This window comes from Littorina saxatilis, linkage group LG10 (assembly GCF_037325665.1).
Source record: "Littorina saxatilis isolate snail1 linkage group LG10, US_GU_Lsax_2.0, whole genome shotgun sequence".
Lineage (NCBI taxonomy): Eukaryota > Metazoa > Mollusca > Gastropoda > Littorinimorpha > Littorinidae > Littorina > Littorina saxatilis.
This window is the reverse complement of record NC_090254.1, coordinates 3,990,945-4,015,922: the sequence shown is the minus strand read 5'-3', so window position 1 is coordinate 4,015,922 and position 24,978 is coordinate 3,990,945. Positions and strand designations below refer to the sequence as shown.

General features: G+C 44.6%; 1 protein-coding gene across 1 annotated transcript in view; it reads right to left on the bottom strand.

Moving 5' to 3' along the window:
- Window positions 1–3,273: 3,273 nt before the first annotated feature.
- LOC138977985 (adhesion G protein-coupled receptor L3-like) overlaps window positions 3,274–24,978 on the bottom strand; it is a 37,383-nt gene continuing 15,678 nt past the window's right edge. The window contains exons 3-6 of the mRNA XM_070350593.1: window positions 19,555–19,700; window positions 18,038–18,245; window positions 11,288–11,500; window positions 3,274–9,900 (exon numbers count right to left, since the gene is read on the bottom strand). Coding sequence (XP_070206694.1) covers window positions 9,601–9,900; window positions 11,288–11,500; window positions 18,038–18,245; window positions 19,555–19,700 — 867 coding nt within the window. The 3' untranslated portion in view covers window positions 3,274–9,600. The remainder of the gene's footprint in view (window positions 9,901–11,287; window positions 11,501–18,037; window positions 18,246–19,554; window positions 19,701–24,978) is intronic.

Below are 24,978 nucleotides of genomic sequence, written 5' to 3'. Positions count from 1 at the left end.
AGCTGGAGACTCTGAGAGAAAAGGGCGGCACTGCTTTCGCAGACTTCCGCAACCAAGAGAAAGAGCGTGTGAAGAAATCGCGGGAGAACTCAACACTTGAACACAAACAACATAACAGGTTTGGAGTCTTGATTCTCTTGTGATGTTTGCAACACCTTCAACTTCCTCAGATTTCAAGCTGCGATACTGCCAATTGATCAACTTGCATGTGATAATACCCCGACTGACTGTGTGTTACGTTTTCATACCCGTTTCATTGAGGGCAGTGTATACGAGTTTAAACTTGTTCAGACATTTTTTGTTTCGTAATTTTCCATATGAATACAAGATTTACCCCCTATTTTACGCAGTCCCTCCGTTTGCTGGCGCGCCTGCGCCATTCACGCATAATTTTTAAAAATGACGCCGCGGCATGGCATGCCATACCTGTGGCGCACACCTGTCTGATGCGTAATGTCATTGTGGTGTGCTTTGGCCCATGCAGTGACCCCTCATTTTCAGTTGCCAGAGGTCATTTGACCCCTCATGCCCTAAATCAAACTGAAGCACTGTTTTACGTTAAGTTAATCACTGTTTTATAATGCAACAGGGAGCTTCAACGAAATCGTCAAGCAGCATACCGGGCTAGAAAAGCTGAGAAAGAACAAAAAGCTGCAGCAACAAGATGTGGGGTTGAGAGGGTGAAGGCGGAGAAGAGCGACAAAAAGGCAAAACATAAAGAATATATGCAGCAGTGGCGCAAAAATCGGAGCAGTGAAATAAGGGAGGCCTACAACAAAAAGCAAGTACAAATCCATCAACCCAAATACTATACTGAAAACTAATAGTAACGCTAACTTTGACCAGAGGCACATTTCGTTAGGCAAAACAAAAACAAAAAAGTGGGGTTAAGGTAACATAGCCAAAACAAAATAGGGTATGTAGGTAGGTCATACCTTTTTTAAACTTTTTTTTCTCGTGTCTACAAAATTACACCTACTTGAGTGGTTGAAAACGGCGTTAAACACCAAATAAAGGAAGACAGAGAAATCAGTGTGTGAACCGACTAAGGGTATTCTTTTGAACAATTTTGAACTTCTCTTGGAACTGAATTAAAAAAAAAAGCTTTGACTTGCCAGTGAAGATAAGGTACGACACAGAAGATCAATCTTCTATCCATCTCTTTGAACTCTGGTACTTTTTTTTCCCCCTTAACAAATTCACAATTTTATTTGGGCATGTTGTTTTATTTCCCGATATTCAATAGTAACTTGCTTTGCATTTCCAGGCGCATGGTGAGATATTACACCAAGGAGGCACCGAAGAGGAAAACTGTCTCTCAGCTCAAGTCTGCGAAAAGGGCCACCAGGAACTCTGATGGTGGCGATGCACCAGATGTCCCTGGGGTTTCAACTGATGTCCCCAACATGTCATCAGCAGATGGTGCCTCCAACAGCCCTGCAACAAGCAAGCCAGCTGGGTCGCCCTTCAAATCACTTGATGCGCTAAGAAAGGCTGCTTCAAGATCCAAATGCCATGACCCAGAGGACCCAGAGGACCCAGTCAAGTTTGCAGAGGTGACTGCACACAACATCAAGCAAGCCATGAAGAGCCCTCGTAAAGCTGCCTCTTTGAAGGCTTGAGGCATTTTTACTCAACCGGCTATGAGCCCTTGCAACCTTGAAGCCAGGATTATTAACCACATGGAGAGCCTTAAAGAAAACAGAACTCGCGAGGCAACTGTCCAAAGAAAGAAGCTGGTAACTGTAATGATCAAAAACTCCACAGAGACCATCAGCTCCCTCAGCAAAAACCTAAACCAGCGGTGGCAGTTTGTTGCAGCTGCCAGCACGCTTCCAGATGAAGCAGAGGAATTATTATTATTATATGAAGTCTTATGAAGTCTTATATCGCGCGCGTATCTCCAGACTCGGACTCAAGGCGCAGGGATCTATTCATGCCGTGTGAGATGGAATTATTTACACAATACAGCACGCATTTACATCGACCAGCAGATCGCAGCCATTTCAGCGCATATCCTACTTTTCACGGCTTATTATTCCAAGTCACACGGGTATTTTGGTGGACATTTTTTATCTATGCCTATACAATTTTGCCAGGAAAGACCCTTTTGTCAATCGTGGGATCTTTAACGTGCACACCCCAATGTAGTGTACACGAAGGGACCTCGGATTTTCGTCTCATCCGAAAGACTAGCACTTGAACCCACCACCTAGGTTAGGAAAGGGGGGAGAAAATTGCTAACGCCCAGACCCAGGGTCGAACTCGCAACCTCTCGCTTCCGCGAGCGCAAGTGCGTTACCACTCGGCCACCCAGGCTGTCCATGGGCATGGAAACAGTTTGCCTTCTGACCTTACAGCTATGGTTCTGGAGTTTTTCTCAAGGCCAGAGTGCTCCATTGTAATCCCTGACCGCAAGATGGTGAAAAAAAGATCTCGTTCCAAAGGCTGTTCTGACGAAATCGCTGAAAGCTCTACATGCTGAATTTGTTCAGGAGACTGGTCAGGCTATCTCATTGGCTGCTTTCAAGAAACTACGCCCACAGCACGTGCTAACCCTGGACAATCTAAAACGCACAAGCTGCTTGTGCAAATCCTGCACCAATGTTGCACAAAAACTTGAGGCACTTAAGCCACTACTGCGCAATGCCCAAATCAAGTTGGGGACCACGCCGAGGGAGGTGTTGGATGTGACGCTTTTCCAGGACAAAGATGATGTCAACAGATGGCAGTGCAACGAAAGGCAGTGTCCTGACTGTGGTGTCCAGCACTTGAGAGAACTCATGAAAGACCTTCCAGCACAGACCACCATCTGCTGGTTGCGCTGGCAGCTTGAAAAGACAAAGATGATCAACATCAGCAAACAGGTCATGTCATTTGGCAGCTTTGTGTGTGTGTGTGTGTGTGTGGCAGCTTTGTGTGTGTGTGTGTGTGTGTGTGTGGCAGCTTTGTGTGTGTGTGTGTGTGTGTGTGTGTGGCAGCTTTGTGTGTGTGTGTGTGTGTGTGTGTGGCAGCTTTGTGTGTGTGTGTGTGTGTGTGGCAGCTTTGTGTGTGTGTGTGTGTGTGTGGCAGCTTTGTGTGTGTGTGTGTGTGTGTGTGTGTGGCAGCTTTGTGTGTGTGTGTGTGTGTGTGTGGCAGCTTTGTGTGTGTGTGTGTGTGTGTGGCAGCTTTGTGTGTGTGTGTGTCATTTCATGGATGAAATATTGACTACTACATCAGTTAAACATTTGCAGGAATTAATGTCAAATCTGCTGGCAAAGATGGACGCCTTGCAAAAATTTAAGGGGTTTATTTTTTTTACATTTCATAATTATAATGCTTTACACCCCTACACCAGTAATTTGATCGTGCTTTACCTTCTTTTTTGTAACTTTGATTTCAGGACACTGTTCTGAACCTCCTCACAGAGTTAGAGGATGAGTTGGAGCCTTTGGCGCAATACAGGCAGTTCAGGCTGCTGAAAGGAAACCTTCTAAGCACACAATCATCTTCTCAGTTTGATGGACTACCGTTGTGAGTGGCAATTTTTTTTTTTTTTCATTTTCATTACTTTATTGTCCCATCGCTGGGAAATTCGGGTCGCTTCCTCTCAGTGGAAAGCTAGCAGCAACGGAGTCGCGCTACCCAGGTGTCTGCGTGTTTAGGTGTATTCAGCCACCTGCACTTATGGCAGAATGACCAAGGTCTTTTACGTGCCATTGTGATGACACGGGGGTGGGACATGGCTTCCGTCTCTGGGTCTGCACATAAAGTTGACCCGTGTCCGTCCCGTCCCGAATTCGAACCTGCGACCTTTCGATCACAAGTCCAGTGCTCTACCAACTGAGCTACCGGGCCCCCAATGAAATGAAGTCCAGTCAGCTCATTGGGCGTACTCACAAGTGACAGTCTTCCCCACTGTAAACTACTACAAGTATGTTATCTTTACTCTGTAAATAACATTTTATTTTTTTCATTTTTGAAATGTGCTTTTGGTAACTAATAAAATCTGTTATGCTCAGCTGTTGTAGTTTTATTCCTACTCTTCCTCAGGTGTGGATGCAAGTGATGCTCTAGTGACAGAGAGTGTCGTGATTATCTCACCAGACATGACTCATGATGCAAGTGCAGTGCACCACTTCAACTGTCTGTTGCTTCAGCATCTGCAAGACAACCGAAACCTACAGCCTACAAACCAGGTACTGTTATTTTATTCCCTCATGTTTCGCTTTTTTTCTTTTTTGCTGTGCAGTATGAACTATGATGTCTACTTATACCATTATATCCACCTATCCTAATTACCTTATAGATGTACACATTCATTCCTTAGTGTGTGCATTACATTTTGTTTGCTTGTTTCAGTTTCAGTTCACTGATGGTGCCAGCTGCCAGTTCAAGAGCAGGGAACCATTTATGGATGTATCATCCTGCATGATTGACCATGGCATTGTCATCGAAAGAACCGGTGTTTTTTTATCCTACCACGGGAAAGGACCCTGTGACGGCGTCGGGGGTATTGTCAAGGCAGCAGCTAGACAGGCTGTGTTAGCAGGAGAGGTAAGGCTGTAATTTAATTTTAAAAGTTTCGCTTGCAGATGTTATCTCACTTCGTTTAATAGCACCTAATAAAAGGGCATTGTCTGCATTGTGCAAATGTTAGTATGTGGTGCAAGCAACAACAAAAATATCGTTTTTGTTGGTTGTAGGTGATCATCAGCAACGCCAGGCAAATGTATGACTACCTGAAGGCCAGCTTCACCACTGATCCTTCAGAAGGATGCTGCCACAGTAGACGAGTGTTTTTGTTTGCTGACAATGTGGTGCGCCCCCGATCAGACCGGAGACCTAACAACCCTGAACCCCAGTCTTTTTCATATTTTTTTCAAGACAGTAGTTCTCCAGCCAGTACTTTACACTAAGTTTATTGAATGTTTCCATGCTGCAGGTCTGTTGAGCGTCACAACCTCAGGTACAGAACTATGCTGTCGGACGGAGATTCCGCAGCGTTCAATGCTCTCGCTGCAGCTCAGCCCTACGGTCCCACACGTCCCATCACCAAGCTGGAATGTACCAACCACCTCCCCAAGAGAATGGGCACAGCTCTCCACAAGGCATCAAAGGGTGGAAGGCTTGGTGGCGACTAACCAAGGAAAAGTGTCAACGCTTGCAAAACTACTTCCGTTGCGCGATCCTCAACAACCTTGAAGATCAGCGAGCAATGCAGCAGGCGATCTGGGCCACTTTCTTCCATGTGACTTCAACGGACGAGGACCCTCACCACGACAGATGTCCAGCCGGGCCAGCCTCATGGTGCTTTTTTCAAAGAGCCAGGGCAGAAGGGCTACCACCACCTCCACACGCAGGACACAACGGCACTGCCTTGTCCAGGGAAGTATCACATGCTGTTCTGGCCATCTATAGGAGAATGACACATCCCATTCTTCTCAAGCGCGCGGCCCTGGCAAGACTCAGAACAGTAATGAGTCTCTCCACAATGTCATATGGGGACACTGTCCCAAAGAAATCTTTGTTGGGAAAGACCGGGTGGAAGCAGCCACCGCTGAGGCTGTTGCAAAGTTCAACAGAGGCAACTTTGCACTGGCACAGGTCATGGACCACATGAGCTTGCCAATTACTGAGCTTACTCATTCTGCTTTGGCCAAAAAGACAAAGTGAGGGTCCAGAAGGCGGAGAGAGCAACAGATGTGGCCGCTGTAGCAGCTCGTAGGGCAAGATGTGCTGGTCGTATACGTCAGCTGGAGCAGCGAGAAGACCTGGAGGGGGAGGTGTACGGTGCTGGACTGATGGGGGATGGAGGGGAATAAGTACCAACATCATTTGAAGAAGACTTGGAACAATACATGAACACACCCAGACTCTTTTTTCAGCAATAGAGACATCCAGACTTGCCTTCGTCAAAAGTTCGTTTGTGTGTTTGTTTATTTGTTGCTTAACGTCCAGCCGACTACGCAGAGCCATATCAGGACGAGGAAGGGGGGGATGAAGGGGGCCACTTGTCAAGCGATTCCTGTTTACAAATGCACTAACCCATTACTTGTGTCCCAGCAGGCTTTAGTAAAACTAAATTAATACCTACTGGAAGATTACCAGTTTCCAGTATGTTAAAATAGGCTTAACCTATCTACTGCTGGACTTACATCAGAACACTAACAGATTAAACTATACATGAATCGCGAGACAAGCGGCAAGAGAAGAGATTTTTGGAAAAAATACAGGTGAATGAGCAAGAAGGCAGAAAAAAGAAAAGAATTCATGAAGAAAAAGAGAGAATGACAGGAAAGAGGAACCAAAAATCTACCTAACAGCAAACTAGAAAGCTCCTGCGGTTCCAAAAACAGGAGGGGCTTTTAATTTCATAACCGCAGTGCCCCACTGCGGGAGTCAAAAGTTCGTGAGTTCCGATGTTCGCGAGTTTGTTGAAGTGGTGACGTCACATCCCGTCACGGTCACCACCTTCTAATTTCGGTCCAGATCTACGCGAAGTTCTTCGTGCGTTCGTCTGTTTTTCGAAACAGTGATGACGAGTTGTGTTATATATGACGAGTCTTTTTTATCGGAATATTCCAGACATCTGAATATGCTGGGTACACAAGCAACACTGATTTTTTTTTTCGATTTTTAGATTCATTCCTGTAAAATCTGCCAACTCTAAAACAAATAGGTCTAGTGGAAACAAGTGTCTTGTGCAAGAGAGATCAAGGGAGATAATTGGCAGGATATGTCGCCCGTCGACTCAAGTTCTAAGTTTTGTGTGGGTATCCGTGTTCATGCACTACGCCTCCAAAATGAACAGTTTACAGATGCACAGTCCACAGAAGCGTCGTAAAGATATTAAACTTTAACACTGCGCACATAAAACATATTTTTAACGTTATGAAAAGGACTAAAAATACTCGCAAAGATTGCTGATTGAGGTTCGTCAAACATGCCTTTTTCACCACGCAGATCCCGATCTTCGGCAAGCAGTGGTGAGCGCCAAAAACCAAGCGCATGCGCATTGAGGCACAAAGTTAACAAGAAGGGCAAAGCCCATACGACTCACATGCTTGACCTTTACATGACCTTGACCTTCAGCTAAACCTAGCAATGACATCATACACTAAGAACTGCTTTACACATTTTTCCTACCAAAATACATGTGACCTTGACCCAAGGTCAAGGTCATGCAACACAAAGCTGTTAATTCAAGACATAGGAAGTACAATGGTGCTTATTGGCTCTTTCTACCATGAGATATGGTCACTTTTAGTGGTTCACTACCTTATTTTGGTCACATTTCATAAGGGTCAAAGTGACCTTGACCTTGATCATATGTGACCAAATGTGTCTCATGATGAAAGCATAACATGTGCCCCACCGCCCACATAATTTTTAAGTTTGAAACAGTTATCTTCCATAGTTCAGGGTCAAGGTCACTTCAAAATATGTATACAATCCAACTTTGAAGAGCTCCTGTGACCTTGACCTTGAAGCAAGGTAAACCAAACTGGTATCAAAAGATGGGGCTTACTTTGCCCTATATATCATATATAGGTGAGGTATTAAATCTCAAAAACTTCAGAGAAAATGGGAAAAATGGGAAAAATAGCTGTTTTTTAGACAACATTTATGGCCCCTGCGACCTTGACCTTGAAGCAAGGTCAAGATGCTATGAATGTTTTTTGGGGCCTTGTCATCATACACCATCTTGCCAAATTTGGTACTGATAGACTGAATAGTGTCCAAGAAATATCCAACGTTAAAGTTTTCCGGACGGACGGACGGACGCCGGGACGGACGGACGGACGGACGGACGACTCGGGTGAGTACATAGACTCACTTTTGCTTCGCATGTGAGTCAAAAATAGAGAGGAAATCCCCACCACCGACGAATGTTCGTCTGACGAAGGTTGAATCTGGATGTCCCTACTGTGTCTTCATAATGTGTAGAGAAACACTTCACAAACTTTCAAATGCAATTTTCTCTGAATATGGGTTTTCAAGGACGTTATCAACGCGGGAAATGATATTTCTTCAGAACTACTTGTGGTAGAGTTATATATTTTCGTTTAAAGGAGTAAGATTTGATTTTGCTAGACTCTTTCAAGGCGGTTTTTGTAAAACCCATAAATTTTTGGGGCTCACGAAGTGTAGCCTATGCGATCGTAACTTTGTCTGTCTGTGCGTTTGTGCGTGTGTGTGTGTATGTCTGTGGTAGAAACTTTAACATTTCCGAGTCTATGTGTGAGTGGTTATCCAAGACTATGGATAAAGCTCGCATAAGATTACGTCACGGTCAAAAGTGTTTGACGTCAATTAATGCATCATGACGGCATGCCTCCCTGTAGTCTTTCTCTCTCGCGTGGTGTGTGTGGTCTCGGTCATTGTTATTTTGAGCGGGCCGAGACTATTTGGCAGTCGTGTCCCTGTAAGTAGGCTACATGCAGACAGACAGATCTAGATCTAGTGTCTCTCTTTCTTGCACAGTGTCACCTAAGCTTACTGTGTGTGTGGGTGTGTATGTGTGACGGAGTGATTGAGTTTGTGTTATTGTTTGTCTAGTTCTTACGTGAGCCTTGAAGGCTTCGCCTCTTGTTTTTTTTTAAGAGAATATAATATAAGCCTGATTCGGTATTTTGGGGGCAAACATTTATATCTCTCAATTTATGCTGATGAATTCGAACTGGGGTAATTTGATCAAAATGGCTCTGTATAAGTCTGAAACTGATATCTGGGAGTAATTTTCACTGCATTTGAAGCCTGTAGCTTCAAAAATGTCTTTTGAATTTCATGGGGCATGGGGTGTAATTTTCGTATTTTATTGAAGAAATTGGTATTTTTTATGAAAATATTACTTGCTTTGTCAAAAACTGGGCATGCAGGTGCTTTTTTAGGCTTTCTTTCTATGAAGTACCCATATTCATAAACAAAGAAAACTTAAAAATAATCAGATTTCATTTTTCGTGCCACCTCTCCCCTTAAAATCATGTACATCAAAGCGTGCATAAAACTGACAAATAAATATGATTGATGTAGAAGTCAGCGAGTAAAAGATACATGTACATAACTTTTAGATTATAATCATCTGTTCAACTGCCGTTCTTCAAATAACCACGGATACTTCTCTGAACAGGTTGTATAACTGTGTCAGCCAACCAAACATGTCGAGTCTGATGTCTCAAACAATGATCAAACTAGGCATAGAACGAATGGAATGACCTACACATATCATAATGTACTACCATATATACTAGAAACATCAAAAAGTGGTGGCATGTTAATGTAAGCCCTAAAACACTGAAATATCGGATTTATAGTCAGCTAGAGCCACACCGCATGTTGTGCGGCACTGGTTACCGCCATTCTCTGTTGAGTAGATGCCGATAACGACTGACGTCATGATCTACACGCGCGCGGTTCTATTTCAGTAATTGCAAGCGGTTCATGCCAAATATGACCCAAATCTCACAAAACAATGATTAAGCTTTGAATTAATTATTTTCCCTTTCACGTACTTTCTTGTTTTTTCCCTTTTAAATACTGTGTCGATGCACTTAATCCCTACATTTTGCGGTTGGTTTTGCAATTTTTTCTTTTGTTCCAGGTTGAAACAGTACTTTCTTACACATCGAAGACCGTGATAGAGTTAGAGTGTTGGTCCTTGCTTGATTCCATTGGAAGGTTGAAGTCCTGGGACGTGTTGGTCTCCGGCTCCGGAGTTTTGCAGAGGATATCCTCACCCGACGCCGTCTGACCCTCTGTCAATTTACCTTCGTCCGGGCCGTACACGTTGCCGTCGTCTTCGCCCAGGTAGACGCCGCCATCGGACAGCTGCGAGGGGGTGACGATCAGTAGATCGACTTCGCTGCCGTACTTTTCACGCGGCTTTACAATCTGCACCGACCTCCCTGTGAGAAGGACCTTAAAGAACAAGATTTAAGAGAACATTATGATCTTATTGTTGACAATGATTGGGTTTAGTGATCTCCACGACCACAACCACCAACCCCACCACATCTTCCTCTCCCCTTGTAAAACGGGACTACGAAATCATGTGTGACAGGGCGAACTATCACCAATTTTAGAGTACAGTTATTGTCAATGTCCAGTTAGTCTTTGTTGCCGATCAGTTTGTGTTTTGTGTCTATTCATTATCTGTTAACTAAAAGTGCTGGTATTCGCTAGCCGTGTCCAGCCATGCAGCTGCAGACAATTAACAGTCTCCCTTTGGGTGAAGGAATTTCCTTATCTCTTTTGAAGTGGGGGTGGACTTGTCAGAGGCTCGCCGTTGACGGGTACCTTGAGCCCCCCAGGTGGTCGTTATGTAATGTGCCGCCAGCCTGACTGGGTATCCCGGGGGATTCGGCGTTTTTGTCATTTTTTGAATTCCTTTGAATTTGATACGGATGAATGAGGAGAGCTGTCTGCTGCGGATGGAAGGTTTTAATCACACCTCACCCCCCCTCCCCCCCTTCTTGCCTTCAGCCAATGAAACGGGGTATCATCTTGGAATGTTGTGTTACTAATAGGTACCAGGAGTTTGATTGGATGTCTGTCTGTTACTCTAGCTATAGTTGAATTCTGTGTGTACATGTTAGAGGGTGAAAGAGAATGTTGAGAGACACAGAGGAGAGAGGACGTGTGTTGTTGTGAGATCCACTAACTGAGAAGATGTAGTGTACTTCGTATTGTGTTGTGCCACCCGGCTTCGGTCGGCGTAGGCGAAGAGGAGGAGGGAAACGAAGACAGGAATAAAGTCAGTATTCTGCTGTTGTCACAATGTCATATGCTGTGTCCGTGAGTGAAAGTCCAGAGAGTCCGTGACACATCAATCTTCGCCAGTCCGGGTTATCGACTACACACGGAAGACATCGTGGGGCCGTGCGGACCCATGCTTCTCAAAGATGCACGATTTTCCTTCTTTGAGAAACATGGGTCCGCACGGCCCCACGATGTTTGTTGTCTAAATTTGACCTTTGTTTTTTTTTATTACTTCTCGCTGAAATGTTAGGACTACATACGAGCTTTTTAGGTGCCTGCAGCATTCTTAAAAGTTAAAAGCTCATTAAAAAATTCCAACTAGTTTAAGAGATATTTGCAATTAAACACCCTTCTGGGTCCACACGGACCCCCGACCACCGGCGAAGGTGAAACAAAAGATCTAGTTTCCCGAACCTTCTACACATGTATAAGAAAACCATAGTCCAAGTCCAACTGACCTATTATCCTCTTATTCTGGCAACAGCACTCTGCAACATATTCAGCAAACACACACACACACACACACATTGAATTGATCTCCATGTACCTGGCTGGGATATGTCGAGGTGGCGGTGTATCTGCTGGCTACAGAGGTCTTGCTGTTCCTGAGGTGAGACAGTGAGCCCTTGGCGCTGGTCGCACCAGTGGTCTGGGAGATCTCGTGGGAGGAGGGTGTAGAGAAGCACTTGAAGAGGCAGCGCCTGCAGCCTTCCGGCAGCCAGCTTGCCTTCCGCAGCACTCTCCGGTACTCCTTCTTCACCTTAACACAACGGTCACAGTCTCCTTCTTCACCTTAACACAACAGTCACAGTCTCCTTCACCTTAACACAACGGTCACAGTCTCCTTCTTCACCTTAACACAACAGTCACAGTCTCCTTCTTCACCTTAACACAACAGTCACAGTCTCCTTCTTCACCTTAACACAACAGTCACAGTCTCCTTCTTCACCTTAACACAACAGTCACAGTCTCCTTCACCTTAACACAACGGTCACAGTCTCCTTCTTCACCTTAACACAACAGTCACAGTCTCCTTCTTGACCTTAACACAACAGTCACAGTCTCCTTCTTCACCTTAACACAACAGTCACAGTCTCCTTCTTCACCTTAACACAACAGTCACAGTTTCCTTCTTCACCTTAACACAACGGTCACAGTCTCCTTCTTGACCTTAACACAACAGTCACAGTCTCCTTCTTGACCTTAACACAACAGTCACAGTCTCCTTCTTCACCTTAACACAACAGTCACAGTCTCCTTCTTGACCTTAACACAACAGTCACAGTCTCCTTCTTCACCTTAACACAACAGTCACAGTCTCCTTCTTGACCTTAACACAACAGTCACAGTCTCCTTCTTCACCTTAACACAACGGTCACAGTCTCCTTCTTCACCTTAACACAACAGTCACAGTCTCCTTCTTGACCTTAACACAACAGTCACAGTCTCCTTCTTCACCTTAACACAACAGTCACAGTCTCCTTCTTCACCTTAACACAACAGTCACAGTCTCCTTCTTGACCTTAACACAACAGTCACAGTCTCCTTCTTCACCTTAACACAACAGTCACAGTCTCCTTCTTGACCTTAACACAACAGTCACAGTCTCCTTATTCACCTTAACACAACGGTCACAGTCTCCTTCTTCACCTTAACACAACGGTCACAGTCTCCTTCTTGACCTTAACACAACAGTCACAGTCTCCTTCTTCACCTTAACACAACAGTCACAGTCTCCTTCTTCACCTTAACACAACGGTCACAGTCTCCTTCTTCACCTTAACACAACGGTCACAGTCTCCTTCTTCACCTTAACACAACGGTCACAGTCTCCTTCTTCACCTTAACACAACAGTCACAGTCTCCTTCTTCACCTTAACACAACAGTCACAGTCTCCTTCTTCACCTTAACACAACAGTCACAGTCTCCTTCTTCACCTTAACACAACGGTCACAGTATCCTTCTTCACCTTAACACAACGGTCACAGTCTCCTTCTTCACCTTAACACAACAGTCACAGTCTCCTTCCTCACCTTAACACAACAGTCACAGTCTCCTTCTTCACCTTAACACAACAGTCACAGTCTCCTTCTTCACCTTAACACAACAGTCACAGTCTCCTTCTTCACCTTAACACAACAGTCACAGTCTCCTTCTTCACCTTAACACAACAGTCACAGTCTCCTAATTCTTCACCTTAACACAACAGTCACAGTCTCCTTCTTCACCTTAACACAACAGTCACAGTCTCCTTCTTCACCTTAACACAACAGTCACAGTCTCCTTCTTCACCTTAACACAACGGTCACAGTCTCCTTCTTCACCTTAACACAACAGTCACAGTCTCCTTCTTCACCTTAACACAACAGTCACAGTCTCCTTCTTCACCTTAACACAACAGTCACAGTCTCCTTCTTCACCTTAACACAACAGTCACAGTCTCCTTCTTCACCTTCACACAACAGTCACAGTCTCCTTCTTCACCTTAACACAACAGTCACAGTCTCCTTCTTCACCTTCACACAACAGTCACAGTCTCCTTCTTCACCTTAACACAACGGTCACAGTCTCCTTCTTCACCTTAACACAACGGTCACAGTCTCTTTCTTCACCTTAACACAACGGTCACAGTCTCCTTCTTCACCTTAACACAACAGTCACAGTCTCCTTCACCTTAACACAACGGTCACAGTCTCCTTCACCTTAACACAACGGTCACAGTCTCCTTCTTCACCTTAACACAACAGTCACAGTCTCCTTCACCTTAACACAACGGTCACAGTCTCCTTCTTCACCTTAACACAACAGTCACAGTCTCCTTCTTCACCTTAACACAACAGTCACAGTCTCCTTCTTCACCTTAACACAACAGTCACAGTCTCCTTCTTCACCTTAACACAACAGTCACAGTCTCCTTCTTCACCTTAACACAACAGTCACAGTCTCCTTCTTCACCTTAACACAACGGTCACAGTCTCCTTCTTCACCTTAACACAACAGTCACAGTCTCCTTCTTCACCTTAACACAACAGTCACAGTCTCCTTCTTCACCTTAACACAACAGTCACAGTCTCCTTCTTCACCTCAACACAACAGTCACAGTTTCCTTCTTCACCTTAACACAACGGTCACAGTCTCCTTCTTGACCTTAACACAACAGTCACAGTCTCCTTCTTGACCTTAACACAACAGTCACAGTCTCCTTCTTGACCTTAACACAACAGTCACAGTCTCCTTCTTCACCTTAACACAACAGTCACAGTCTCCTTCTTCACCTTAACACAACAGTCACAGTCTCCTTCTTCACCTTAACACAACGGTCACAGTCTCCTTCTTCACCTTAACACAACAGTCACAGTCTCCTTCTTGACCTTAAAACAACAGTCACAGTCTCCTTCTTCACCTTAACACAACAGTCACAGTCTCCTTCTTGACCTTAACACAACAGTCACAGTCTCCTTCTTCACCTTAACACAACGGTCACAGTCTCCTTCTTCACCTTAACACAACAGTCACAGTCTCCTTCTTGACCTTAACACAACAGTCACAGTCTCCTTCTTCACCTTAACACAACGGTCACAGTCTCCTTCTTCACCTTAACACAACAGTCACAGTCTCCTTCTTGACCTTAACACAACAGTCACAGTCTCCTTCTTCACCTTAACACAACAGTCACAGTCTCCTTCTTGACCTTAACACAACAGTCACAGTCTCCTTCTTCACCTTAACACAACGGTCACAGTCTCCTTCTTCACCTTAACACAACGGTCACAGTCTCCTTCTTCACCTTAACACAACAGTCACAGTCTCCTTCTTGACCTTAACACAACAGTCACAGTCTCCTTCTTCACCTTAACACAACGGTCACAGTCTCCTTCTTCACCTTAACACAACGGTCACAGTCTCCTTCTTCACCTTAACACAACGGTCACAGTCTCCTTCTTCACCTTAACACAAGAGTCACAGTCTCCTTCTTCACCTTAACACAACAGTCACAGTCTCCTTCTTCACCTTAACACAACAGTCACAGTCTCCTTCTTCACCTTAACACAACAGTCACAGTCTCCTTCTTCACCTTAACACAACAGTCACAGTCTCCTAATTCTTCACCTTAACACAACAGTCACAGTCTCCTTCTTGACCTTAACACAACAGTCACAGTCTCCTTCTTCACCTTAACACAACAGTCACAGTCTCCTTCTTCACCTTAACACAACAGTCACAGTCTCCTTCTTCACCTTAACACAACAGTCACAGTCTCCTTCTTCACCTTAACACAACAGTCACAGTCTCCTTCTTCACCTTAACACAACAGTCACAGTCTCCTTCTTCACCTTAACACAACAGTTACAGTCTCCTTCTTCACCTTCACACAACAGTCACAGTCTCCTTCTTCACCTTAACACAACGGTCACAGTCTCCTTCTTCACCTTAACACAACGGTCACAGTCTCCTTCTTCACCTTAACACAACGGTCACAGTCTCCTTCTTCACCTTAACACAACAGTCACAGTCTCCTTCACCTTAACACAACGGTCACAGTCTCCTTCACCTTAACACAACGGTCACAGTCTCCTTCTTCACCTTAACACAACAGTCACAGTCTCCTTCACCTTAACACAACGGTCACAGTCTCCTTCTTCACCTTAACACAACGGTCACAGTCTCCTTCTTCACCTTAACACAACAGTCACAGTCTCCTTCACCTTAACACAACAGTCACAGTCTCCTTCACCTTAACACAACAGTCACAGTCTCCTTCACCTTAACACAACAGTCACAGTCTCCTTCACCTTAACACAACAGTCACAGTCTCCTTCACCTTAACACAACAGTCACAGTCTCCTTCACCTTAACACAACAGTCACAGTCTCCTTCACCTTAACACAACAGTCACAGTCTCCTTCACCTTAACACAACAGTCACAGTCTGGTTAGTCTGGCAATGTGTAGCACTACAATTAAAATTGGAGAATACATGTTTTCTTGGTAGTTGTTGAGTGACTTATAACAATGAATGAAAAAATTGTGAATATTAATGGACACAGACTGCCGTTACTATGGAAACAGCAGCCATGTTGAATTTCTAGGATATGGTTTTACAGCGACATCATACGTTAGAAATGCATGATATTTGGCACAATGATACACAAGACTCATAATTACAATCGTTTAGAACGAACTTTTTTTTTTACTGAAGACTACAGTTGAATTTAAATGAATTGTCTAATGAGGATTAATGAATTTCTAACCACATGTAGTATTCATGAATCCTTATTATACAAATTAATTTAAATTCAACTGTAGGGTTTTGTCAAAAAGTCGTTCCATATTATTGTAGATATAAGTCATGTGTATCTTTGTGCCAAATCCGTCGCGATATAACCTTCGTGGTTGAAAACGACGTTAAACACCAAATAAAGAAAGAAAATTGTGCCAAATAGTATGCATTTCTGATGTATGATGTTGCTGTAAAACCGTTTCCTATATATCCAATATGCGCCATTTTAAGCCAGTTTCCATATGTCCTTTAGTATTTGCACATTTTTCATTTCTTTGTATAAGTCATTTCAATAACTACCCAGAAAACTAAGTTATTCAACATATTCTCCAAGTTTAATTTTGGTAATTTTAGTGCCTCAAATTGCCTTTACAAAACGCGTCCCAGCAAGGCCGCTTCTGCTACTGGGGGCGTTAAATCTGAATGTTGGCTGCGACAGTCATGGGATACTAACGGGCTACACAATATGCATGATCAAACAAGGTTGGCATATTATTATTCTGATGTTTGCGCTAAACAAGAAAGGCAACTCCTTACACGACTCGCCTTCATCATGAGTGTTATGAACCAAACACAAATTATCTTCAGCTTACACGACTCGCCTTCATCATAAGTGTTATGAACCAAACACAAATTATCTTCAGCTTACACGACTCGCCTTCATCATAAGTGTTATGAACCAAACACAAATTATCTTCAGCTCTAGCTCACAAACGTTCAAGAAAATGAAAATTCATTGTAAATCAATCCAAGCTCGATCCCAATGCGACCTTAAAAATCGACCCGGATCAACCATCCGTATGTTTAAAGGCCATCACACCCTGGACACGAACTTGCCACCACTGTGACCTTGACACTTCAATCAATCAATCAATATGAAGCTTATATCGCGCGTATTCCGTGGGTACAGTTCTAAGCGCAGGGATTTATTTAATTTTTTTTTATGCAATTTCTATCGCGCACATATTCAAGGCGCAGGGATTTATTTATGCCGTGTGAGATGGAATTTTTTACACAATACATCACGCATTCACATCGACCAGCAGATCGCAGGCATACCGCATTTCGGCGCATATCCTACTTTTCACGGCCTATTATTCCAAGTCACACGGGTATTTTGGTGGACATTTTTATCTATGCCTATACAATTTTGCCAGGAAAGACCCTTTTGTCAATTGTGGGATCTTTAACGTGCACACCCCAATGCAGTGTACACGAAGGGACCTCGGTTTTTCGTCTCATCCGAAAGACTAGCACTTGAACCCACCACCTAGGTTAGGAAAGGGGGGAGAAAATTGCTAACGCCCTGACCCAGGGTCGAACTCGCAACCTCTCGCTTCCGAGCGCAAGTGCGTTACCACTCGGCCACCCAGTCCCAGACACATGTCCAGGGTCAACCAGAATTGCGTCATATCTGGACTGATGTCATCAAACAGATGGACAAAGCCAAAACCATGCATCAGCAGACACAACCCGACCGCCGCAGTATTTACCTTGTCGTTGCCCATGCAGTGGAAAGCAAAGACACAACCCGACCGCCGCAGTAATTACCTTGTCGTTGCCCATGCAGTGGAAAGCAAAGACACAACCCGACCGCCGCAGTATTTACCTTGTCGTTGCCCATGCAGTGGAAAGCAAAGACACAACCCGACCGCCGCAGTAATTACCTTGTCGTTGCCCATGCAGTGGAAAGCAAAGACACAACCCGACCGCCGCAGTATTTACCTTGTCGTTGCCAATGCAGTGGAAAGCATATTTACCTTGTCGTTGCCCATGCAGTGGAAAGCATATTTACCTTGTCGTTGCCCATGCAGTGGAAAGCATATTTACCTTGTCGTTGCCCATGCAGTGGAAAGCATATTTACCTTGTCGTTGCCCATGCAGTGGAAAGCATATTTACCTTGTCGTTGCCCATGCAGTGGAAAGCAAAGACACAACCCGACCGCCGCAGTATTTACCTTGTCGTTGCCCATGCAGTGGAAAGCAAAGACACAACCCGACCGCCGCAGTAATTACCTTGTCGTTGCCCATGCAGTGGAAAGCAAAGATGAAGACTCCCTGCGAGCCATTGAGCAGGACGAAAATGTAGGCAAAGGCCTCTGTCTCCGACCCGCCAAGGTTGAAGATACCAAAGATCCAGGTGAGTCCCAAGACAAACACCAGAGTCACTGCCCCTTTCAGCCAGGTCTGCCATCTGGTTAGCGTGTCTATATCTTGTCTTGCCCTGCACGGATTAATTATAAAACGTGGGAATTTTTTGTGCGCAAATTTGCTGCAAGATTTATTCTTATGAATAGAATACAAAAGTGCTGTATTGACACTGTGATATCTAGACTCTCTCTATCTTTATGGCTGTCTGTGTGTCTGTCCGTCTGTTCTGACAGCTCTCCCCCTCCCCATTCCCTCTCCGCCTCTCCCCCCCTCTCTCTCTCTCTGCTACAAAAGCCTTCGATTTAAAGGTTAGCACACGTACCCATCGGTAAACGGCAGATAAGTCACCCTTTTCTTAAGACGATGCCATTCCTGCCCATCACGTCCTATTCCTGACCAGGCGAAATTGCGCCACATTATTTCGTTTATTTTTGACGAACGTCTATTACGTAATATTCTTTGTAAAGAGTTGCAAGAACAAAGACGGAACGAACTGAATGCATGTCTTATGAGCCCTCAACAAACACATGCACATACAATTGAGGGGACACGACGTGAAGTCAACGACACACACACACACCATGGGCGGATCAGTTCATTTTATGGGGGGGGGGGGGGGGGGTTCCAAAAGTATATTGTGAAGATATGGGTGTGAAGGCGCGAAGCGCCGAGCCGACGGCGGGAAGCGCCGAGCTTGCTAGGGGGGTCCGGGGGTATGCCCCCCCGGATAATTTTGAAAAAAAAGGATGCAAAATGGTGCAATCTGGTGCATTCTGAGGATGATCATTACAAGTTTCAGGCAGCAGGTTTTGTCACTGATTAATACCCCAAAAATTGAAACTCAACCCCAAAAAACACACAAAAATAAAAATACATTTGGCTGGGGGGGGGGAGTTTCCGGAAACCCCAGAACCCCCCCCCCCCCCCCCCCCTCGTCCGCCCCTGCACACACAGACACACACACACACACACACACACACACACACGCGCGCGCGCGCGCGGCGCGCACAAACACACACACATGCGCGCGCACACGAGCACGCACGTTGTTACCATCGAAGGAAACTTTTGTTCGTGCCCTAAAGTTTCACCACATTACATTTTTCGTCGTGGAAAAACGCTACAATCCTAATTGTTCTAGATCGTTGGCAAGTGAAGAACACATCTTCTTTTAGAGAACATCCGTCGAAATTCTGCGATGCAACCACAATAGCGCGTATGCTATTCAGAACGCGGAGGAGATTTCCGACGATGGAACTACCCAGTCTCTTTTGTAGGGTGACATGAACTACGTTTTAAGTGTCCCAAATCCTCGTAACAAAGCTTCGACATTGGGCTACAATGGACAGTATTGGACATTACAACGAGGAAGTGAGTCTCACGGGGAGTACAAGTGATGTCTCATGGCGTTGAGAGCAATGCTCAGCATGATTACGTTCCAGAGGATAACGACGAGAACCGGGCCGATGAAGCTCCACTGGAACCCTTTCTCCTTCTTCAACCAGCACGCCCCCTCGTGTCCGTAGCCCTGAAACAATCAGATCTCTGTTAGTCCCGTAACCCTACAACAATCAGATCTCTGCTAGTCCCGTAACCCTACAACAATCACGTCACTGTCAGTCCCGTAACCCTTAAATAATCACATCACTGCCAGTCCCATAACCCAACAACAATCACATCATTGTCAATCCCGTAACCCTTGAACAATCACATCACTGTCAGTCCCGTAACCCTGAAACAATCAGATACGTGTAAGTCCCTTTACCCCGAAACAAATAAGATAACTCTCGGTCTCAATCCTGTTACCCTTAAACAATCAGATATACCTCAGTCCCGTAACCCTGAAACAATCAGATACGTGTAAGTCCCTTTACCCCGAAACAAATAAGATAACTCTCGGTCTCAATCCTGTTACCCTTAAACAATCAGATATACCTCAGTCCCGTAACCCTGAAACAATCAGATACGTGTAAGTCCCTTTACCCCGAAACAAATAAGATAACTCTCGGTCTCAATCCTGTTACCCTTAAACAATCAGATATACCTCAGTCCCGTAACCCTGAAACAATCAGCTACGTGTAAGTCCCTTTACCCCGAAACAAATAAGATCACTCTCAGTCTCAATCCTGTTACCCTTAAACAATCAGATATACCTCAGTCCCGTAACCCTGAAACAATCAGATACGTGTAAGTCCCTTTACCCCGAAACAAATAAGATAACTCTCGGTCTCAATCCTGTTACCCTTAAACAATCAGATATACCTCAGTCCCGTAACCCTGAAACAATCAGATACGTGTAAGTCCCTTTACCCCGAAACAAATAAGATCACTCTCGGTCTCAATCCTGTTACCCTTAAACAATCAGATATACCTCAGTCCCGTAGCCCTGAACACTCAATATCAATCAATATCAATATGAAGCTTATATAACGCGTATTCCGTGGGTACAGTTCTAAGCGCTTGTCGAAGAGTTGTCAACACAGGACTAACAAAGAAACTAACATCTACAGACGGACACGAACCCTATCACACCACACACTAGCAAACCCTGATAAACATACAACAAACAACTGTTTAACAACAATGTACACATCAATAGCTAGGTCCAAACAAAATAATATTAAACACAAAGAAAACACCTCTTATAGAGCACAGCACAAGAATGACTTTTGGGGCACAACACATCACGTCGAACATGAAAATCGCAGCCAGCTACGGGAAGAGCTTTTCCTAGCTTGTAGTTTAGTTTACTCTCTCTCTCTCTCTCTCTCTCTCTCTCTCTCTCTCTCTCTCTCTCTCTCTCTCTCTCTCTCTCCCCCTCCTAATCTCAACTCCTTCCTCCTCTCCTCCTCTCTCTCTCGCTCTCTCTCTCTCTCTCTCTCTCACTCTCTCTCTCTCTCTCTCTCTCTCTCTCTCTCTCTCTCTCTCTCTCTCTCTCTCTCTCTCTCTCTCTCCCTCTCTCTCTGAAGCTGGTAAAGTGATTAAATACTCACCAATAAATGACAGTTTCTGATGGGAATTTCTTTGGGGGAGAGAAGTGTTCACTGATTGACAAATTTGAACTTTTATAGTGAGTTTTAATATCAACTCCACCTCGGACAACAATTGGCTTCTCCTGTGGCGCTGTTGTTGGTGGTGGTGGGTTTGGGGCGACTGTCATATATTTATATATCATACACTAGTTCCACAACCGCTACATGTTTTCCAGATCCCCACATTTTTACAACAGAATCTAACACGCTAATTTTCTCTTGGAAATCAAAGTTGTTTTCTGCAGCTAAAGAAGCCAATTTCACACACACACACTGTCACAAAGATGTGAGTAGCATATTTGTGAGGTGAAACCACGTCGTGTTTTTAACCTCCCTAAATGTTGTACAGGCGAGGGTAGCTGACCGGACTGGCGTTATGCACGTGTTTCGGGTGTTGCACGCAAAAATGGCTTAGCTTGATGTGAGTTGTGTTTGAGACATGTAGCTGGTCTGAGGTAAATAACGTCACAGCGTGTGAGATTTCCAACCGGGAAGGTTGTTCAGCGTGTGTCAGACTTGTTCTGGGAACAAGTACTCTTTCAAGAGACGGGTCTCTTAAGGTAAATGATTTACTATGTTGTATATTATTGACGTTGGAATACATAGCTGGAGCGTAAAGGTTAGTGTGTATAAAGTGCACCCAATCTTAGTGTGAAGCGTTGAGAGAATTCTTGATGTAATTGTTTCACGGTTTTTCATGGGAATTTCTTGAACATAATTGCTACGCATTTATGTTATGTGTAAGACGGTCATGCTTTGTATGGGGAGTGTTATTCATAGATTAAGTATTAGTTTGGATATTGAATGTGGACGGAATGTGAACGTGGAATGAACGAGAATGTATGAGTGGTACATGAACGTTTGGAAGAAGAGATGGTTTTAGAGAATGTTGTATTAAGACTTGGTTAAATTCTTTAGGAGTTTCCATGAGGGATTTCCATGGCGTATAAGGGAGGGACCTTACACGAGAGAAGCGCTAGACGACGGTGGAAGCAAGGGACCACCTCGGCGCAGATGACTAGACGAGTGGAGTCTTCATCGAGACCGGTCGTAGCTGACGACGGTTGTTTCCGCTACGGGCGGAAGGGTTTCTCGGGGAGAAACCTGGAAGGTGTGTGTTGGCATCTTCAGTGAGAGGTGTGTTGGCATCTTCAGTGAAAGGTGTGTGTTGGCATCTTCAGTGAAAGGTGTGTGTTGGCATCTTCAGCGAAAGGTGTGTGTTAGCATCTCTGTGTGTTGGCATCTGAATTCATTATTCTACGAGGATTCAGCGAGACAAGTAAGTGAACTGGCGACATGCAGTGAGCCGTGATACGAACTAGTGAGTGTCTGTTGGTACCTTCTTGTGTGCGTTAATCTATATTTGAGAAAGTATTGTTATAATATGTATTTACATGCCTTTAGTGAAAGCTGGAAGATTGTGCGAACTGTGTGTTGAAAAGTTGTTCGTATTGATGTATTTAAAGTGAAGAAGTATGTTGTTTTTGGTTGAGGAAATAATGAGCCTGCATCCTCCCAAATTCTGTTTTTGAAGTGTTTGGTGTGAAAGGGTAGAGACAGTGCAAAAGGGCAGAACACGCATAATAAATTCACATGCAAACCACTTCGTGACACACACACACACACACACACACACACACACACACACACACACACACACACACACACACACACACACACACACACACACACACACACACACACACACACAGACATTGAGACAGAGAGTCAGGCGACAATGATCATAGAGAGAGAGATGTGACGATGACTTGTTGTATATTCAACGTCCGTATATTCAATCTATTTCATGTGATTCATGACACACACATAGAGACAGAGAGTCAGCGAGAATGATCAGAGAGACAATAACCAGTATTTAATTCCTTGCATAGAGATCATCGGATATTTGCCAGTAAAATTAGTGTATTTGGTGTTTTAAGAGAGAGAGAGAGAGAGAGAGAGAGAGAGAGAGAGAGAGAGAGAGAGAGAGAGAGAGAGAGAGAGAGAGAGAGAGAAATATGGCTTTTATTCGTGTATAAGACAAGGTTGTAATTGCATTTGAAGTTTGCACATCAGAAATACAAATATTGAAGATTACTTGTGTATTGCCTTTGTGAGATGGAGAATCCGACTAGACGTTTCACTTTACTAGCTTCAGCAGCGTCCAACCGGCAAAATAGCCTCTACCGTAACATATCGTTATTTTACCGGCAAAATAGCCATTGCGAATTAAACAATAGCCCAGCAGATGGAATGGCTTGGTTGCGGCCAGCACACTGTCAAGCTCGCTTGCCTGTTATACCCAACTGCTTCCGCGCTATTACTGAGAGAGCTACTGGCTTTCTTTCTTTCTTTCTTTGGTGTTTAACGTCGTTTTCAACCATTCAAGGTTATATCGCGACGGGGGAAAGGGGGGAGATGGGATACGGGAAAGGGGGGAGATGGGATAGAGCCACTTGTTTATTGTTTCTTGTTCACAAAAGCACTAATCAAAAAATTGCTCCAGGGGCTTGCAACGTAGTACAATATTATGACCTTACTGGGAGAATGCAAGTTTCCAGTACAAAGGACTCAACATTTCTTAGGCCAAAAAAAATAATAGGTGTGGTTACGGTAACATAGCCAAAAAAAAATAGGGTAGGAAGGTAGGCAATCACTTTTTTTTAATTTTTTTTTAAACTTTTTTTTTCTAATGTGTACAAATTAAACCTACTTGACAGGGAAATAAGTGTGCGACTCGGGCGCTTTCACTTTCATTGCGTTTTCTGCACTCGTTTACTTGTTTTTTTTGGTATTTTTTTGACAAATGTAATAAAAAGTTATAGGGTCGGCCCCAAAAAATAGGGTAGGTCGGGTTACCGTAACCACACCTATTTTTTTTTTTAGGCCTTAGCTACTAGCTGCTGTGTTGTCTCTGCGGCTAACCGCAACACGGTGGCCTAGTGGTAAGGTTGGCCTAGTGGTAAGGTTGGCCTAGTGGTAAGGTTGGCCTAGTGGTAAGGTTGGCCTAGTGGTAAGGTTGGCCTAGTGGTAAGGGTGGCCTAGTGGTAAGGTTGGCCTAGTGGTAAGGGTGGCCTAGTGGTAAGGTTGGCCTAGTGGTAAGGTTGGCCTAGTGGTAAGGTTGGCCTAGTGGTAAGGGTGGCCTAGTGGTAAGGTTGGCCTAGTGGTAAGGGTGGCCTAGTGGTAAGGTTGGCCTAGTGGTAAGGGTGGCCTAGTGGTAAGGTTGGCCTAGTGGTAAGGGTGGCCTAGTGGTAAGGTTGGCCTAGTGGTAAGGTTGGCCTAGTGGTAAGGTTGGCCTAGTGGTAAGGTTGGCCTAGTGGTAAGGGTGGCCTAGTGGTAAGGGTGGCCTAGTGGTAAGGTTGGCCTAGTGGTAAGGTTGGCCTAGTGGTAAGGTTGGCCTAGTGGTAAGGTTGGCCTAGTGGTAAGGTTGGCCTAGTGGTAAGGTTGGCCTAGTGGTAAGGGTGGCCTAGTGGTAAGGTTGGCCTAGTGGTAAGGGTGGCCTAGTGGTAAGGGTGGCCTAGTGGTAAGGGTGGCCTAGTGGTAAGGTTGGCCTAGTGGTAAGGTTGGCCTAGTGGTAAGGTTGGCCTAGTGGTAAGGTTGGCCTAGTGGTAAGGTTGGCCTAGTGGTAAGGTTGGCCTAGTGGTAAGGTTGGCCTAGTGGTAAGGTTGGCCTAGTGGTAAGGTTGGCCTAGTGGTAAGGGTGGCCTAGTGGTAAGGGTGGCCTAGTGGTAAGGTTGGCCTAGTGGTAAGGGTGGCCTAGTGGTAAGGTTGGCCT